This window comes from Dictyostelium discoideum, assembly GCF_000004695.1.
Source record: "Dictyostelium discoideum AX4 chromosome 6 chromosome, whole genome shotgun sequence".
Taxonomy (NCBI): domain Eukaryota; phylum Evosea; class Eumycetozoa; order Dictyosteliales; family Dictyosteliaceae; genus Dictyostelium; species Dictyostelium discoideum.
In genome coordinates this window covers 2,038,004-2,056,104 of record NC_007092.3, presented here as the reverse complement: position 1 = coordinate 2,056,104, position 18,101 = coordinate 2,038,004, and the positions used below count along the sequence as shown (strand labels likewise).

The 18,101-nt window shown below is 22.2% G+C and overlaps 10 protein-coding genes across 10 annotated transcripts in view; 6 read left to right on the top strand and 4 right to left on the bottom strand.

The window, feature by feature from the left end:
* mobB (Mps1 binder-like protein) overlaps positions 1-527 on the top strand; it is a gene marked incomplete at both ends in the record, with an annotated part of 901 nt that extends 374 nt beyond the window's left edge. Inside the window, one exon of the mRNA XM_629471.1 lies at positions 58-527. Coding sequence (XP_629473.1) covers positions 58-527 — 470 coding nt within the window. The remainder of the gene's footprint in view (positions 1-57) is intronic.
* A 230-nt stretch (positions 528-757) lies between these two features.
* Positions 758-4,024, bottom strand: lig4 (DNA ligase IV; the record flags this gene model as incomplete). The annotated part of the gene is made up of 1 exon (XM_629470.1): positions 758-4,024. One exon carries the CDS (start codon positions 4,022-4,024, stop codon positions 758-760), a length of 3,267 nt encoding a protein of 1,088 aa, XP_629472.1.
* Positions 4,025-4,305: 281 nt separating this feature from the next.
* Positions 4,306-4,561, bottom strand: DDB_G0292762 (hypothetical protein; the record flags this gene model as incomplete). The annotated part of the gene is made up of 2 exons (XM_629469.1): positions 4,306-4,439; positions 4,558-4,561. The coding sequence occupies 2 exons, from the start codon at positions 4,559-4,561 to the stop codon at positions 4,306-4,308; spliced, it is 138 nt and encodes a 45-aa protein (XP_629471.1).
* A 383-nt stretch (positions 4,562-4,944) lies between these two features.
* Positions 4,945-5,517, top strand: DDB_G0292764 (hypothetical protein; the record flags this gene model as incomplete). Its single annotated transcript, XM_629468.1, has 2 exons — positions 4,945-5,071; positions 5,237-5,517. The coding sequence occupies 2 exons, from the start codon at positions 4,945-4,947 to the stop codon at positions 5,515-5,517; spliced, it is 408 nt and encodes a 135-aa protein (XP_629470.1).
* Positions 5,518-6,262: 745 nt separating this feature from the next.
* On the top strand, positions 6,263-8,830 carry culD (hypothetical protein; the record flags this gene model as incomplete). Its single annotated transcript, XM_629467.1, has 3 exons — positions 6,263-6,730; positions 6,812-7,051; positions 7,130-8,830. The coding sequence occupies 3 exons, from the start codon at positions 6,263-6,265 to the stop codon at positions 8,828-8,830; spliced, it is 2,409 nt and encodes an 802-aa protein (XP_629469.1).
* Positions 8,831-9,321: 491 nt separating this feature from the next.
* On the top strand, positions 9,322-11,174 carry CYP508C1 (cytochrome P450 family protein; the record flags this gene model as incomplete). The annotated part of the gene is made up of 5 exons (XM_629466.1): positions 9,322-9,378; positions 9,496-9,936; positions 10,013-10,415; positions 10,508-10,785; positions 10,866-11,174. 5 exons carry the CDS (start codon positions 9,322-9,324, stop codon positions 11,172-11,174), a joined length of 1,488 nt encoding a protein of 495 aa, XP_629468.1.
* A 208-nt stretch (positions 11,175-11,382) lies between these two features.
* Positions 11,383-13,183, bottom strand: CYP508D1 (cytochrome P450 family protein; the record flags this gene model as incomplete). Its single annotated transcript, XM_001134492.1, has 5 exons — positions 11,383-11,545; positions 11,622-12,412; positions 12,509-12,713; positions 12,821-13,053; positions 13,127-13,183. 5 exons carry the CDS (start codon positions 13,181-13,183, stop codon positions 11,383-11,385), a joined length of 1,449 nt encoding a protein of 482 aa, XP_001134492.1.
* Positions 13,184-13,815: 632 nt separating this feature from the next.
* Positions 13,816-14,397, top strand: DDB_G0292766 (hypothetical protein; the record flags this gene model as incomplete). The annotated part of the gene is made up of 1 exon (XM_629464.1): positions 13,816-14,397. One exon carries the CDS (start codon positions 13,816-13,818, stop codon positions 14,395-14,397), a length of 582 nt encoding a protein of 193 aa, XP_629466.1.
* Positions 14,398-15,158: 761 nt separating this feature from the next.
* Positions 15,159-16,737, top strand: dcd1B (acid ceramidase-like protein; the record flags this gene model as incomplete). The annotated part of the gene is made up of 2 exons (XM_629463.1): positions 15,159-15,711; positions 15,788-16,737. The coding sequence occupies 2 exons, from the start codon at positions 15,159-15,161 to the stop codon at positions 16,735-16,737; spliced, it is 1,503 nt and encodes a 500-aa protein (XP_629465.1).
* A 36-nt stretch (positions 16,738-16,773) lies between these two features.
* Positions 16,774-17,941, bottom strand: jcdE (transcription factor jumonji, jmjC domain-containing protein; the record flags this gene model as incomplete). The annotated part of the gene is made up of 2 exons (XM_629462.2): positions 16,774-17,768; positions 17,875-17,941. 2 exons carry the CDS (start codon positions 17,939-17,941, stop codon positions 16,774-16,776), a joined length of 1,062 nt encoding a protein of 353 aa, XP_629464.2.
* Positions 17,942-18,101: the final 160 nt, after the last annotated feature.

The following is an 18,101-nucleotide window of genomic DNA, read 5'->3' as shown; positions in this document are numbered from 1 at the left end:
ATAATTTATTATTATTATTATAATTTTAATATTCATTTTTTTTATTATTTTTTTTAGCTGTTGATTTTTTTAATCAAATTAATTTACTTTATGGATCAATTACTGAATTTTGTACTCCAAAAACATGTGAAGTTATGTCAGCAGGACCAAAATATGAATATTTATGGGCTGATGGTGAATCAGTAAAGAAACCAATTAAAGTATCAGCTCCAGAGTATGTAGAATTTTTAATGACATGGGTTCAAGGTATTTTAGATGATGAAAACATATTCCCATCACGTGTTGACGTTCAATTCCCTAAAAACTTCCAATCCATCGTTAAAAATATCTTTAAGAGATTGTTTAGAGTATACGGTCATATCTATTACTCTCACTTTACAAAGATCGTTTCATTAGGTGAAGAAGCTCACTTAAATACTTGTTTCAAACATTTTTACTTTTTCATTGTCGAATTTAATTTAGTTGATAAAAAAGAAATGCTTCCATTACAAGATTTAATTGATAACTTAACAAAAAGTAGTACATAAATTAAAAAAATTAAAAAAAAAAAAAAAAAAAAAATTTAATAGTAATAATAATAAAAAAATAAAAATAGTAACAATAAAATATCCATAATATCATATAAATAAAAAAAAAAAAAAAAAAAAAAAAAAAAAAAAAAAAAAAAAAAAAAAAAAAAAATAAAAATAAATAAAAAAAAAAAAAAATAATTATTTTAAAAGTGTATATATATTATCTTTTTTTTTTATTTTAAAAATTAATCTAAAATTTCTAAAATTGGTTGAATTGAATAATTATTAATTGAAAGTTGAATCCAATTTGTAGTAACAATTTGAATTGGTAATGATAATGAATTGATTTTATTTTTAATAAAAGTAATTCTTGATAAATCTAAAGAATCTAAAACAACATGAGTGATTTTATTATTAAATTCTATTGAAATTTTACCACCATAAAATTGAATATTTAAATTTGATAATTCTAAATTATTATTTTCAATTAATGTTGACTTCTCACCAACAACTTGATATAAATCTAAATAAAATGTAAATTCTTTAAATAATGACCACCAACAATTTGAAAAATATTTTGAAATAGAAGTAGTGGTAGTAGTAGTAGTAGAATTGATTGATAATTGTTTTTTTAATTTTAATTTATCAATTTGATTAAAAGAATCTTTTAAAGATTGTTCAGTAGTTTCGTTTATATAGGAATCACCAAATTGGTCAGAATCTAAAAGAAATCTTTTCTTTGTTGATTCAGTTGAGAAAATCATATATTTAGGACCTAATGGGACTAACCTTTTTTCATTATAACAATCTACAATCCAATTAAAAGATACGATATCAATGAAACCAGATTGAATTAAATTTTGAATTTTTACAACCTCTTTTGAAGAGATTACATAATTTGTGTTTCTTGATGGATATTGAACTTTTGAACCACCCATTTCAACAATCATAATTTCTAATTTTGATTTTGTGTATTCCCCACTACTACCTTTAATAACACAAATTTCAATACCTTGAAATATATTTTGAGTTGGTATAATACCACTTGTGTCAGTATCTTGAAATATTGATAATACTTTTAACCCACTATCGGCTAATAGTTGGTTTGTAGTTTTCTTTGATTTCTTTAATTTTTTATTTTTCCCACCACTGCCATCACCATATTCATGATCTCTTTTAAAATTTAAATTTGTTGAATAGTTTGTAAAGAGGTCAATGATTTCTTCATGACTACAACAATCTTTCCAACCTTTATCATCTCTAATTTTTAATACTCTTGGGAATCTAAGAGTGTAGCCACATTTGTATTTATCAGTTACAACGATTTGGGATGCCTTAATTTGAAGTACTTTTGAATAAACTCTTGGATCAATCCAAACGTCAGGTTTCTCTTTGAATGGTTCAGCCAATTGAATTATTGATGGTGGTTTACTTGTACTGAAGTTATTCCAATGTGGGTCTAAATCCTTTTGTAGGGATTTCAATTGTATATCGGTATAGCCTGAACCAACTTTACAAAATGAATAGAATATAACATTCTTATCAAATGTTGATTCATCATCAATGTCAGTGTCGGTGGAATCTGCTATAAAAGGTACACCCAACATGAAATGGGAGATTGTGCCACCCCTTCTATTCAAACCACTGCCATAGTAGCCACCAATAATAACCAAATCCAAATCATCGGCACCATTACCCATGCCATCTATATACTCTGGTTTAATTTTCACCCATTTATCTTTTCTTTCAGCAGGTACATAGAGGGAATGTAAATTCTTTAACATTAAACCTTCTTCACGATTGATGATCGCACTCTCTAGTAAACTAATGATTTGGGAAATTGAATTCACAGTTGTCTGTTCAGAGATTTCAAATTGTTTTGATTTTATTGTTACACAACGTTTTAATAGCATTAATCTTTGCATTAATGGTAAGTTCATCACACTTTGATCTTTTACAAATAGAATATCAAATGCAATGAAACAAAGTTGTTTGCCATAATTTATACCCAACGGATCACCACTACCTGAAATACCATCCTTATTCAATGCCAATGTTTTTAAATTACCAAAATCTTCAAATCGTTGTGATATGGAATCCCATACAATCAACTCACCATCCAATATACATCTCTCGGCCAAAACACACTCCTTAACAATTGGTGTAAACATTGAGCCATATATACCGGTTGAATCATTACTATTCCTTGAAAAGTATTTAACCTGTTCACCATCTTTATGAATTTGAATTCTTTCACCATCAAATTTCTTTTCAACCACAAATTGTGTTGCCGAAATTGCACTATTCAATATCATTGATAAATTATCAATACTTTGTCTATTTGCCAACATTGGCTTTATTGGATTAAATAATTTAATTTCTAATTTATAAATATCTAAATCATTTTGTTGTTGTTGTTGTTGTTTTAAAAGGTTTTCTTTTTCTTCAAGTTTTTGTTTATCTTTTAATTCTTTTTGTTTTGATTGTGTCATATAAAATAAATTTGTACATACTAATCTTAAATTTGAAGTTATATTAAAATGGTCGATTGCATCAGGATGAAAGAATTTTAAAGTGATGTTATCAGAGAGTCCATTTTTCATCTCTTTTAGAATGATACGTACAAACCACTTTTGTTCTTGTGCTGTGGTTGATCGTAATACTTTTTTTAAGATTGAAACTTTTGTTTTCTTATCTGTTAATGGTTGACTTAGTTGATCTAGCGATTCATTGATATCACCCATTGAGACTTTAATTCTACCATTATCATTATTACATCTATTCTTTAACGATAAATAAACAGCAGTACCGAAATCACCACCAATTTCATCATTGGTTGATTTCTTCCAATTTAATAACCTCATTGCGTCAACACTTTCCGGTGATATATTCAATAGTTCAACATATAATCTTGCCAATGTTTTCTCTTTTAATCCATAACTATTTCTATCTTTATCCAATTGTGGTAATATTAATCTAAGTAATTGATAAAAATTATTTGGTTCATCTTTATAATGATTCATAAATTTCTCTAAATAATTCTTTTTATTACTAATCTTTGTATCATTAATAATTCTATTCATTAAATCACAAAATGATGAAAATGGTACTGTTTTTTGATATCTATAATCATTTGTTATTATTGTATCTGTTGTTGTTGTTGTTGTTGTTGTTGTTGTTGTTGTTTTATTACTATTACTATCTTCATCTTCATCATCAAATATATCATCATCATTAAATTTGGTTTTATTTATATTTGAATTGGTTGATGTATTTTTGGTAGTTGTTGTTGTTGTTGTTACTCTTGGTTTGGTTATAATTTTATCATTATTAAATATATCATCATCATTGAATTTATTATTATAATTATTTTTATTATTAATATTATTATTATTATTAGTGGTTTTTGATGTATTTATTTGTTGTTGATTTTTAAAATCATTATTTGGTTTATCTTTGTTTTCATTTTCATTTTCGTCATCATCTTCATCATAATAAAGAGATAAAGCCATTGTATGAGTGAGTTATAGTTTCCCGCCTTTTTTTTTTTTTTAATTTTTTTTTAAAATTTTTTTTTTTAATTATCACATCTCTTAGGAGAAATTTAAATTAAAATAAAAAAAAATAAAAAAATCTTTTTTATTTTTCTTTACAAATTGTTAATTTTTTTTTTTTAATTAATGTGGAGAAAAAAAAAAAAAAAACAAAAATAATTTAAAATATTGTTTTTCAAAGAAACCATTTTTTTTTTTTTTTTTTCAAAAATGTAAATATATTAATTATTTGTCATCTTTTACTCATTAAATACACTTGCCAATGCATGAACTACACCAGGACCACTAACTGTCATACAAAATCCTGGTAAACCTGCATCATCATAACTACAACTTTGTTCATTACGAAATCCAAAAAATCCAAAACCTTGTGCTTGTAATTCATATGTGGTACACCAACTATACCAAATACTTTTTCAATTGCACTATTTTTAATTGATTTTTTTTACAATTTCGACACCATCCATTATTAATTCTTTGTCATCTTTTACTCATTTAAATAGAAAGTTTCCAAAAAAAAAAAAAAAAAAAAAAAAAAAAAAAAAAAAAAAAAAAAAAAAATATATATATAGTGGGATTTATTTCCCAAATTTGGTAAAGTGTAAATATTTACAAAAAAAACAACAAAAAAAAAAAAGTAAAAAAAGTAAAAAAAAAAAATTCTGTTTAATTTTGATTGAAATAAGGAATAATGATTTGGTGGTGGGTTTCAATAAAAAAAAAATAAAAAAAATAAAAAAAAAAAAAAAATGAAATTTAAAAATTTAATCATCTTCCAATTTTTTATTTTTTTTTTTTATTTTTTTTTTATTAAAAATATCTTTCAACATTTTAATTTACACACACCATAATCAAATAATTAATTATAATTATAAAAAATGTTAATTGTTTCAACAGGAGATCAACATGGCCTAGTTTTGGCTGTTTTAGCTATTGTTGCATTTGTTTTATTCCACAAATCAAATCATCGTTTCGCTTTCCATTTTGACATTGTAATTTTAGCAGGTATGAACACACAATTTAAAAAAAATTAAAAAAAAAATAAAAAAAAATTTAGTAGAATTTATTTATTTATTTATTTATTTATTAATTAAATAATTTATTAATTTTTATTTTTTTATTTTTTCATTTTTTTTATTTTTTTTTATTTTTTTTTTTTAATTTATTTAGCATGTGCAGGTATTACATTCGCATTTTCATCAAATTCAGTAGTAACACAATTCGAATATATGTTTGATTTAGCTGTTTCAGCATTGGTTGGAGGCTGTGCATTGTATGCTTTACAAAAGGGTCAAAAATATATTGTATATGGTTATTTAATTCATGCAATTTGGGATTTATTACATCATAGTTTTTTCCATGTTGCAACCACTAAGACTCCATATTGGTATCCAACTTTTTGTATGGTTTATGATTTCTTTGTTGCTTTTTATTATTTTTCAAAAAAATAAAATAATAAAATCAATTATGATTATTAAAAACAAAAAAATAAAAAAAAAATTAAAAAAAAAAAAAAAAAAATGAAACTGATTACTATTTAATTTAAATTTTTTATAATGTCCACATATTTATTTATCTTTTTTTTTTTTTTTTAAAAAATAAATTATTAATAAATGAAAATAAGAAATTTATAAAACTTAAAAAAAAAAAAATTAAACAAACCAATTTTTTTTTTTTTTTATAAAAATCTATTCCCTACTCATTGTTCTTTAAAATAAAAAAAATGAATGGTAGATAATTAAATTCTAAAAATAAAATTATTGACCGAAAAAAATAAAATTAAGATTTAAAAAAAAATAAAAAAAAAATTTAAAAATTTAAAAAACAGAATGGTTATATTCATTTTTTTTATATTTTATATGATTTTGTGTATTTTTGATTGGTCTATTTTTATATGCTAAATTCATATTAAAAATAAATAAAATTAAATAATTGTTTATAAAAAAAAAAAAAAAAAAATATGAAAAATAAAATAAAAAAAAAAAAAAAGCAAATATTTTTTTTTTTTTTTTAGGTCAAATTTGAACATTTTTATCAATAAAAATTTTTTTTTTTTTTTTTTTCTTTTTTTAAAAAAAAAAAAAAAAAATTAATTGCATTAATTAAATTTGTCAATTCATTGAACCTTTTTTTTTTTTTTTTTCTGTACAGATAATAAATAAATAAATAAATAAATAAATAAATAAAAAAATAAAAATGAATTTTAATAATAACAATAACAATAATAATAATAATAATAATAATAATAATTTAAATAATAATAATAATAATGTTAATAATATAAATAATAATAATAAAAAACCATTAACGAATAGTTTAGCAGGTACACCACCAGCAAAGAAGATATTGGTTATTAAAAATTTAAAACAGATACCAAAAACACCAGATAACTATGAAGATTCATCATGGAATAAATTAAGTTCAGCTATTACATCAATCAATATGAAGCAAGCAACAACATTAACACAAGAGGAATTATATAAAATGGTAGAAAACTTATGTTTTGATAAAATATTAGCATCGAACCTATATAATAAAATATCGGTACAAATTGAAAAACATATAACTCTTACTATAAAACATTTAGTTTTAACAATGTCATCTGACCCAATCATTTTCTTAAAATCTATAAATTCAATTTGGAAAGATCATACAAATCAAATGGTAAATAAATAAATAATAAACAAATAGATGATAATAATAATAATTAACTTTTTATTAATAATTAAACAATTATAAACACAGATAATGATTAGGAGTATATTTTTATATTTAGATAGAACTTATGTTATTCAAAATTCAAATACGGTTAAATCAATTTGGGATTTAGGTTTATTTTATTTTGGTAATAATTTATCACAACAATCAAATTTAGAAAGAAAAACAATCGATTCATTATTATATTCAATTAGATGTGAAAGAGAAGGTGATGAAATTGATAGAGATTTAATACATAGTTTAGTTAAAATGTTATCATCATTAAATGTAAGTTTGGTTTAAACCAATTTATTATTTATTATTTATTAATTTATTAATTTTTTTTATTTTTTATTTTTTTTTTAGATTTATACAAAATTTGAAATTGAATTTATTAAAGAAACAAATAGATTTTATGATATGGAAGGTAATAGTAAGATTAATGAAATTGAAACACCAATGTATTTAAAGTATGTTTGTGAAAGATTAAATCAAGAAGGTGAGAGATTAATGAGATATTTAGAGCAATCGACAAAGAAGCAATTGATGGCAGTGTTGGATAGACAATTGATAGAGAGACATGTGGATGTTATCTTGGAGAAAGGTTTCAATGCAATGGTGAATGGCGATAGGTTAGAGGATTTAGGTAAACTCTATCAACTATTGAATAGCGTTGGTGAAATTAAAAAGATTAAAGAGTCATGGCAAAGTTATATCAAGCAAACTGGTATTCAAATGTTGAATGATAAAGAGAAAGAGGCAACGTTAATTCAAGATCTTTTAGACTACAAGGACAGATTGGATAGAATATTGAGTCAATCATTCTCAAAGAACGAATTGTTGACCTACGCATTGAAAGAGTCATTCGAATACTTTATCAATACCAAGCAAAACAAACCCGCCGAATTAGTCGCAAGATTCATAGATTCAAAGCTAAAAGTTGGTGGAAAGAGAATGTCTGAAGAGGAATTAGAGACCGTGTTGAACAAGTCGTTGATCCTCTTCCGTTATATTCAAGGCAAGGATGTGTTTGAAGCATTCTATAAACAAGATCTATCAAAACGTTTACTCTTGGATAAATCAACCTCGATCGATGCTGAGAAATCAATGATTTCCAAATTAAAGACTGAATGTGGTACGACGTTCACTGCAAAGTTGGAGGAGATGTTTAAAGACATCGAGTTAAGTAATGATATTATGAATTCATTTAGAGACTCTCCAATGACTCAGAACTTCAAATCCATAGAGATGAATATCTATGTGTTGACCAGTGGAAATTGGCCAATACAACCTCCAATCGAAGCTACACTACCAAAAGAGTTTTTAGAGTATCAAGAAGTGTTTAACAAATTCTATCTATCAAAACATAATGGTAAAACTTTGAAATGGCAAAATGCTCTCTCTTATTGTGTTTTAAAAGCAAACTTTATTCAAGGTAAAAAAGAATTATCTGTATCACTCTTTCAAACTATTATTCTCTACCTCTTTAATGATGTTATTGATGGTGGTGAACTCTCTTTTAGAGATATTCAAGCAAATACTGGTTTAGCTATACCTGAATTAAAAAAGAATTTACTATCTTTATGTTCTTCAAAATCTGATATTTTAATTCAAAAGAAATCTTCTACTAGTAGTAATACTAGTAGTAATACAAGTAGTAATACAAGTAGTAGTGCTAGTGGTAGTGCTAGTGGTGGTGCTAGTGGTGGTGCAACAAAAACAAAAGTAATCGATGAAACTGATACCTTTTTATTCAATTCAAAGTTTAGTAGTAAACTATTCAAAATCAAGGTTAACTCTATTCAAATTCAAGAAACTGTTGAAGAAAATCAAAAAACCAATGAAAATATCATTAGTGATCGTCAATATCAAGTTGATGCTGCCATTGTAAGAATTATGAAAACCAGAAAAACTTTAGCCCATAATTTGTTAATCTCTGAATTAGTATCACTTTTGAAATTCCAACCAAAACCTGTGGATCTTAAAAAGAGAATAGAAATTTTAATTGAAAAAGAATATTTATGTAGAGACCCTGAAAATGCAATGATATATAATTACATGGCTTAAAAAAAATAAAAAATAAAAAAATAAAAAATTTTAAAAAAAAAATATATATAATAATAATAAAAAAAAAAATAAATAAAATATTTAATATTTATTTATTTATTTATTTATTATTATATATTAAAATTATTATTATAAATAATAATAATAATAATATATATATATATAATAATAAATAAAAATATATAATAATTTAAAAATTAATATTAAAAAAAAAAAAAAAAAAAAAAAAAGAACCAAATGATGCATATGATGTTATTTATTTTTTTTGTAATTTTGTAATTTTGTAAATATTCAATTTTTTTTTTTAAAAAAAATTAATATTAAAAAAAAAAAAAAAAGAAACAAAAATAGAAAAGTGGAAAAATTAAAATAATAAAAACAATTTAACCACTTTATTAAAAATTTTTTTTTTTTATTTTTTTTTTTTTATTTTTTTTTTTTTTTTTTCATCCAAAGCAATTTAATATTAATATTTCATCTAAAAACATACAATGGAATTATTAAATTCTTTACTGTTATTATTTTTAATTTATTTAATTCATTCATTTGTAAATATTTTAAATACTTTTTTTAGAAAATAAATTCTAATACTAATTTTTTTTTTTTTTTTTTTTTTTTTTTTTTTTTTTTTTTTTTTTTTTTTTTTTTTTTTTTTTTTTTATTAGTATATTAAAAATAAAAGAATTCATAAAAATGAAGCAAAAGGTCCAATTGGGTTCCCATTAATTGGTAATATGATTCAAATTGGTAAAACAAAGCCACATATTGAATTAATGAAACTTGAAAAAATTTATAATCAAAGAATTTTAAAAATTTGGCTTGGAGATTATTATTCAGTTTTCTTATCAGATATTGATTTAATAAAAGATATTTTCATAAATAAATTTGAAAATTTTTCATCAAGACCAAAATCTCCATTAACTAGACTTGGTACAAATGATTTTAGAGGTATTAATGGTTCATCAGGTGAAACATGGTTTAAAAATAAAAATATTATTGTAAATGCAATGAAAAGAGCAAATACAAAAACGATCTATACTTTATTGGATAATCAAGTAAATGATTTAATAAAAGAAATTTCAAAATTTGAATCACAAAATAAATCAGTATGTTTAATTAATAATACAAATATTATTAAAAAAACTAATTTTTTTTTTTTTTTTCTTTTTTTTTTATATATAGTTTAATCCAAAATATTATTTTAGAAAGTTTGTTTTATCAACAATGTTTAAATATATTTTTAATGAAGATGTACCATATGATGAAAATTTGGAAAATGGTAAATTATCAGAATTAACAATGGAAATGGAAAATATTTTTAAAACTTTAAAAGTTGGGAAATTAGCTAATAGTATAGAAATTTTAGAAACTCCATATTATTACTATTTACAAAAAACTGATAAAGTATTTAAAAATATTAAAAAATTGATTATTGAAAAGTATAAGAATCACAATTTATCTATAAATCCTGAAAAACCAAGAGATCTTTTAGATATTTTAATTAATGAATATGGTACCACTGATGATGATGTTTTAAATATTACTCAAGTAACTTTGGATATGTTTATGGCAGGAACAGATACAAGTAACTATACTATACTATACTAAATAAAAATTAAATTATATTATTTATAATTTTCTAAAATTTTCTAAAATATTCTAAAATTATAATTACAGCTGCCAATACTTTAGAATGGATAATCATTAAACTTTGCAATAGTCCAATTCATCAAGAAATAGCATATAATGAATTAAAAAAGGTAGTATCTTCAAAAGTGATAATTGATGATTCAATTAAAAGGGAAATAACATTATCAGATAGACCAAATACACCATATATTCAAGCAATCATTAAAGAAACCATGAGAATGCATCCTGTTGTTGTATTTGGTTTACCAAGATATTGTGAAAATGATATATTTATTGGTGATGAAAATTATTTCATTCCAAAAGGAGTATGTATAATAATAATTATATTTTTAAATTATGTATGATAATAATAATAATAATAATAATTTTTTTTTTTTTTTTACAGTGTAAAGTTTTCATTAATTTTCATTCAATTGGGTATAATGAAAAATATTTTAAAGATCCATATAAATTTGAACCAAATAGATTTTTAGAAAATTCAAATAATTCAATGGATTCTTTTTTTCCATTTGGTTTAGGTAATAGAGTTTGTTTGGGTAGACAATTAGCAAATGATCAACTTTATTTGGTAATTGCAAATTTAATTTTAAAATATAAATTAAAAACAATTGATGAAAATAAAATTAATGAAGATGGTATTTTTGGTTTAACTGTTAGTCCAAATAAATATAAAATTAATTTAGAATCAAGATAAATAGTACACACACCCACACACACACACATATATATATATATCTATAAATTACACAAAAGTAAAAATTAAAAAAATAAAAAAAAAATAAAAAAATAAAAAAATACAAATGTATAATAATTTAATAATTTATTTAATTGATTTTTTTATATTTAAATTTTTTTTTTTTTTTTTTTACAATAAAATTATAAAAAAATAGATAAATAATGATTTATCTTTTTTCAAGACAAACTTTATATTTTGCTGGTTTGAGATTTAATCCTGAAACATAATCAGTATCATCAAGTTTTTTACCATTTTCAGAAGTAATTTTAAAATTAAGGAAAATATTTGAAAGAAGTAAATAAATTTGATCCATACCTAATGCTTGACCACTAAAAAAAAATTAAATTAAAATAATATTAATATTAATTATAAAAAAAAAAAAAAAAAATTAAAAAAAAAACTTACATGCAATTTCTAGGACCAGTACCAAAAGGCATAAAGGAATCAGGTGTAGAACCAATGAATCTATTTGGATCAAATTTAAGAGGGTCAGGGAAATCTTTTGGATTTCTACCTAATGAATAAAAGTTTATAAGTACCATTGAATCTTTTGGAATAAAGTGACCCTTAACGATTATATCTTGATCAGTTGTATGAGGTAAACCAAATGGAGCAGGTGCTTTTAATCTTATGGTTTCTTTAATACATGCCATTGTATATGGTGTTGATGGTCTATCATTTAATGTTACCACTGGTCCAACAACAGTCTCTTTCAATTCATTATAAACAGTGTCTTGAATTTGTTGATTATTGCATAACATTACCAAGAACCATTCTAATGAACTTGCCAATGTATCAACACCGGCCAAGATTACGTCAAAACAAACTTGAACGATTGAAATCATATTCTCGTCAGAATGGTCACCATATTCAATGATTAACAAGTCTAATAAGTCTCTTGGGTTTTCAATGTCTATGGTTTTACGATGTTCAATATATCTATTTCTTATTAATGTTCTAATTCTATTGAAACAGCCACCTCTATATAAAAGATATTGGTAATATAATGGTTGCAAAATTTTAAAGAAATCACCTGCATTACCAAGTGTCATAAAATTAAATGCTTCATTTATATTATCAATTAATTCAGCTTCTTCACCTTGTACAATTTTATTTTCAAATGATACAGTTTCATTAAATACATATTTAAACATAGTTGTTAATGCATACTTTCTTAAATACATATCAGGTTGAAACTTTTTAAAAAAAAAAAAAAAAAAAAAAAAAAAAAAAAAAAAATTAATTAAAGAATAAAAAAAAAAGGATTTAAAATTCTTGTTGTAAATACATACACTTTCATTTGAAGATTGAAATTCTTTCATTAAATTAATTAAAGAATTAACAGAATCACTTAAATTATCATATGTTTGTTTTAAATTTGATTTTTTCATTGCATTTAAAAGTAAATTTCTATTTCTTTTCCAATAATCACCATTTGATCCTGAAATTCCTCTATAATTAAATGATCCAAATGTTATTGTTGGTAAAAATGGACGACTATGGTAAATAATTAAAAAAATTAAAAAAATTAATAATATAAATATTAGTAAATTATTTTTTAAAAAAAAAAAAAAAAAAATATAATTTAATTTTTAAATACAAACGATGAAAAATTTGAATAATTTTTAATAAATATTTCTCTAATTATTTCTGGATCATTTAAAGAAACAACAAAATAATCACCAAACCATAATCTATAAATTCCACCATACATTTTATGATAAAAGTCCATAATTGAATATGTGTCATTTCTTAAACCAAATAAATTACCAATAATTGGTAAGGCTATTGGCCCTTTTAAATCATTTTCTTTAGTGCTTTTTTTATTTTTTTTTACCTAAATTAAAAAAATTAAATCAATTAATATCCATTAAAAATTATTATAAAATTATAAAATTAATAATATTTTCCAATGGATTAATTAAAAAAATTATTAAAAAAATTAAAATGTTTTTTAAATAAACCATTTTTTATTTTTTTTTAATTTTTTTTTAATAGATCAAATAAAATTATTTTTATATTACTAAATTTATTAATTGTTTTAAAAGTTTTAAAAATTATTTTTAAGGTTAAAATTTTTTTTTTTTTTTTTTTTTTTTTTTTTTTTTTTGCCTTGGCTATAAATAAAAATTATAAAATAAAATAAAAAAAATAATAAAAAAAATAATAAAAATAGAAACAAAAAAGGGGGGTTTTTTTTTTTTTTTTTTTCTTTGCAACCACACATGCGATTAGATGCTATAATTTTTTTTTTTTTTTTTTTTTAATTTGGTAGGTGGTTGCAAAACCTGTTAATTATTAAACAGATATTTTAACTTGTGAAAAATTAAATAAAGTGACCTACCTCATTGTTGAGATATAATCTTATTATCAAAAGATTAATTCATTTCATCTTTAATTATAAATATAATTATTTGAAATAAAAAAAATAAAAAAAATAAAAATAAAAAAATAAATTGTTGAAAAAAAAGGGTGTTGCATTATTGAAAAAAATAAAAAAAAAAAAAAAAAAAAAAAATGAAATCACTTTTCATTCCCAATTTATTAATAAAAACCACAAAAAAACAATAAATATAAAATAAAAATAAAATATAATAAAATGAGTGGTGAAAAAAAGTATGGTTTACAATTACCAAAACCAAAAAAAAATGTTTTTCAAGATGATGACGAAGAAGAATTTAAAGAAGATGATGATAATAATAATAAAGATGGATATATTGATTATATAAAACAAAAACAACAACAACAACAAAAATTAAATACAAAAGTTGAGAGACAACATAACGAAGCAATATTAGAAGATCCAACAGCATTTGAATATGATTCAGTATTTGATTCAATTAAAAAAGAAAAAGATAAAAAATTACAAATTAAACAACAACAACAATTAAATAATAGAGAATCTAAATATATATCATCGTTAATGGAACAATCAAATTTAAAAAAAAAACAATTTGAAAAAGTTAAAGAGAATCAAATTTTAAAAGAAAGAGAATTAGAAGGTGATAAATTTAAAGATAAAGAAATTTACATAACTCAAGCCTATAAAAAGAAATTAGAAAATGATAGATTAGAAAAAGAAAAACAAGAAAAAGAAGAAATTAATGAACAAACAAAGAAAAAAGATTTTTTTTCATTTCACAGAAATTTATATTTTTCAATTCATGAAAATGGAACTTAACAAGATAAAAAACCATCAATAAATTCAACAACATCCCAATCAACTTCNAAATATAATAATAATAATAATAATTATGATACCAATAATAAATTTACTAAACCAAAAACAACAAATTATTATCAAGCCCAATATGGAATTAAAAAAGATGATGATAAAAAAGATGAATATGAAAGGTATAATACAAGGAGGAATGACGAAAGTTTAATTCAAGCAGCAAGGGAAAGATATTTTGAAAGAAAGAAAAATTTTTCAGAAAAAAAGTGTTACCCCCATAAAGAATAAAAAAAAAAAATAAAATTATTGGGGGGTTTACTTTTTTTTAAAATCTTTGCATAAAAAAAAAAAAGATCCAAATATTGATAATAATTTTAAAAATTTTATTAATATCTTTTTTTTTAAATAAAGTGTATAGAAGAAAAAAAAAAAAAAACAAAATATAAATAAAAATAAATAAAACCGTTTTATTAAGGAGATATTTTTGGAAATTTATTTATTTTTAATTTTTTTCTTTTTTTTTTTTTTTTTTTTTTTTTTTTACGAGTGTACATTTTGCACTGGTAGTGAAAATAATATTTTGCAAATCTGATTTAGTTTTTGAAGAAAATCTTTTTTTAATTTTTTTTTTTTTTTTTTTTTTTTTTTTTTTTTTTTTAGCCAAACTATTTTTTTTAATTTATTCTTTTTATATAAAATAATATTTATTTAAATTATTTATTTTAGAAAGTGTTAAGAAGAAAAAAAAAAGAAAAAAAAAAGAAATAATGAATTTAATTAAATTATTTATAATTTGTTGTTTATTAATTTCAATTACTGTAAAAAGTTTTGAAATTGAAAATGATATTGATATAGATTTTGAATTTGATAATAGTTTTGATCAAAGTAGTAGTAGTGCAGGTAGTGGTAGTGATAGTTATGATCAAGATAAATGTAAGGGTAAACCAAATCCATACCCAATTTTTAATAAAGAACCAATATTTATAGCATCAACTGCAAATGGTAAATTATATAAAACTGGTGATGATAGTAATCAAGTTTCAATTTTACATTTATATGGTGAAGCCTATGAAATGGGTTATGCTCATGGTACATTATTAAAAGAACAAGTAAATGAATTAATTCCAAAGTTTATGGAATTTGCAGAGATTGCAATTAAAGAATTTATTAAAACTAAATTTGCACTTCGTTTACCAGAATTTTTAATTAAATTAATTGAAGAGTTTGGTGTTAATGCTGCATTAGATTATGTTGCATCTGCAACTGAACAATTTACACCAAAAAGATTCTTTAATGAATTATTAGGTTTATCAGATTCTTGTAAGTATATATATCAAAAAAGGGGGTAGGGGTTAGAAAGAATATGTTTATTAATTTTTTAATTTTTTATTAATAGCTGGAATACCATATCAAACATTATTAAGAATGCATATGTTTCCAGAATTAGTTAAAGCAACATGTAGTATTGTTGGAGCATGGAGTGAAGCAACAATTAATGGTGGATTACTTCAAGTTAGAGCTTTAGATTGGGGATTAGAGAATCCATTAGTTAATTATCCAACATTGATAGTTTATCATCCACAAGAGAATGATGGTGGAGAATTTTCAATTTTATCATGGACTTCATTTATTGGTGCATTAACAGGTTATTCACAAAGAACAGGTGTTTGTGAAAAGGTTTGGCTTTCATATAATGGTACATACACTCATAATGGTATGCCATTTTATTTCATTTTACGTGATATCCTTCAATATGATAATAGTATTTACGAAGCATTGAATCGTATTTATAATACACCAAGAACTTGTGCAGTTTATTTAGGTGTTGGTTCAAATGAATCAAATACAGCAAGTTTGCTTGAAGTTTCAATGGACGTTGTTAGAGTATTCGATGATGAAACTCCATTCCCTGGTTTCGCACCACCAGTACCAGAACATCCACTCTTTAAAGATGTGGTTTATGTTGATAAACATTCTCAACCAAGTACTGATCCTTGTATGGCAAATTCATTAAGTCAATCTTGGTCTGAAATTACAGCTCAAACTTTAATCAATACAATGGGTCAAATGGAAACTGGTGACCTACATTCTGCTGTTTATGATTTTAAACAAAATTTAGTTTATGTATCTGTTGCAACTACAAATATTCCTTTCCCATTCACAAATGAAACTTTACCATTAGTTTCACCAGCTTATAAAAATCAATTCATTCAATTTAATATGACAAAATTATTCTCTGAACAACCACCACTACCACCACCAAATAATAGTAGTAGTAGTGATAGTAATAGTAATAGTAATAGTGATAGTAGTAGTAGTAGTGATAGTAATAGTAATAGTAATTAAATTAATAATAAAAATTTTATTTATTTATTTAGTTTATTATTTTTTATTTTTATTTTTAATTTGTTTTTGATATTTTGTAGTTTCTTTTAAAAATTGAAAATAAACATAGTTTATACCATATTTCATATCGAACCAATAATTTATTGCTATTGTTGATAATGAGTTTGAAGTTTTATTTGATTCTTGAGCAACCCTATGAAAATAAAGTGATGGTAAATATAAAACTTCACCAGCTTCAACTCTAATGGTTATTGGATGAGCTCTTTCAATTAAAGGATAACCAAGTTTAATATTATTTTCTAAAGTTTCAGTTGGGTCAACAGGTATCCATGGTATATTCATTTTTGGATCATTATCAATTTGAATCTCTAATTTAATATTTTCATCATTATCATCACAACCAACATTAACAAATGATGCAGATGGGAATTCAGATTTATATAGGAATGGGTAATCTATTGGTGGCAATAAAGTGAATATTTTAGTACCCCTTACAACGCAATACATATTTTCATATGGATCTTGATGAAGTGATGAAACTGATTTGTCTTGACCCATCCAAAAATTAGTTGCATCTATATTACTACCAAATGCTTCTTTAGCGAAATCAATAACCGATTCATCTATATCATTTAATAATTTATCATATTCAACATTTAAACTATTATTTTGATATTGGATATAATATGCTAATTTATTTTTATTTTCTTTTGATGATTTCTTTGAATGTTTAATATATTCTTGAAATTTAATTTTCTTTTCAAATGGTTTACAAAATACTCTTTCACTTTTTGGATCATTTTCATTAATTGGTTTAACTGCATCAGCTAAACCATCATTTGTAATTGAAACTGTTACTTCAACATCTTTCATTACATTCTCTAAATAATCATCACTCCATTCTTTATATGCTTTCCAATTTTCTAATAATCCTGTAATAATAACTGGTTTATTTTGTGAAACATATTCTCTATAAAATTCTAATGCTGTTGGTTTTTCAATTCTTTCAATATCTTTAATTATTAAAAAATCTTTGATTATTATTTTAAAAAAAAAAAAAAAAAACAATTAATATTAATAATATTAAATTTGTAATGATGTTTTTTATTTTTTTTCTTTTTTTCCTTTTTAATTTACCTTGTGCTTCTTGACATAGTTTTGAATAAATATCATCATATTCATCTATAAATTCATCATCAGACATTCTACATAAATAGTTAATTAGATATAAAAGGTTTTTTTTTTTTTTTCCTTTTTTTTTTTTTTCTTTTTTTTTTTTTTTTTTCACACGAGATTTTTCATTTTTCATTTTTCATTTTTTTATTTTATTTTTTTTATTTTTGTTTTTATTTTCATTTTCATTA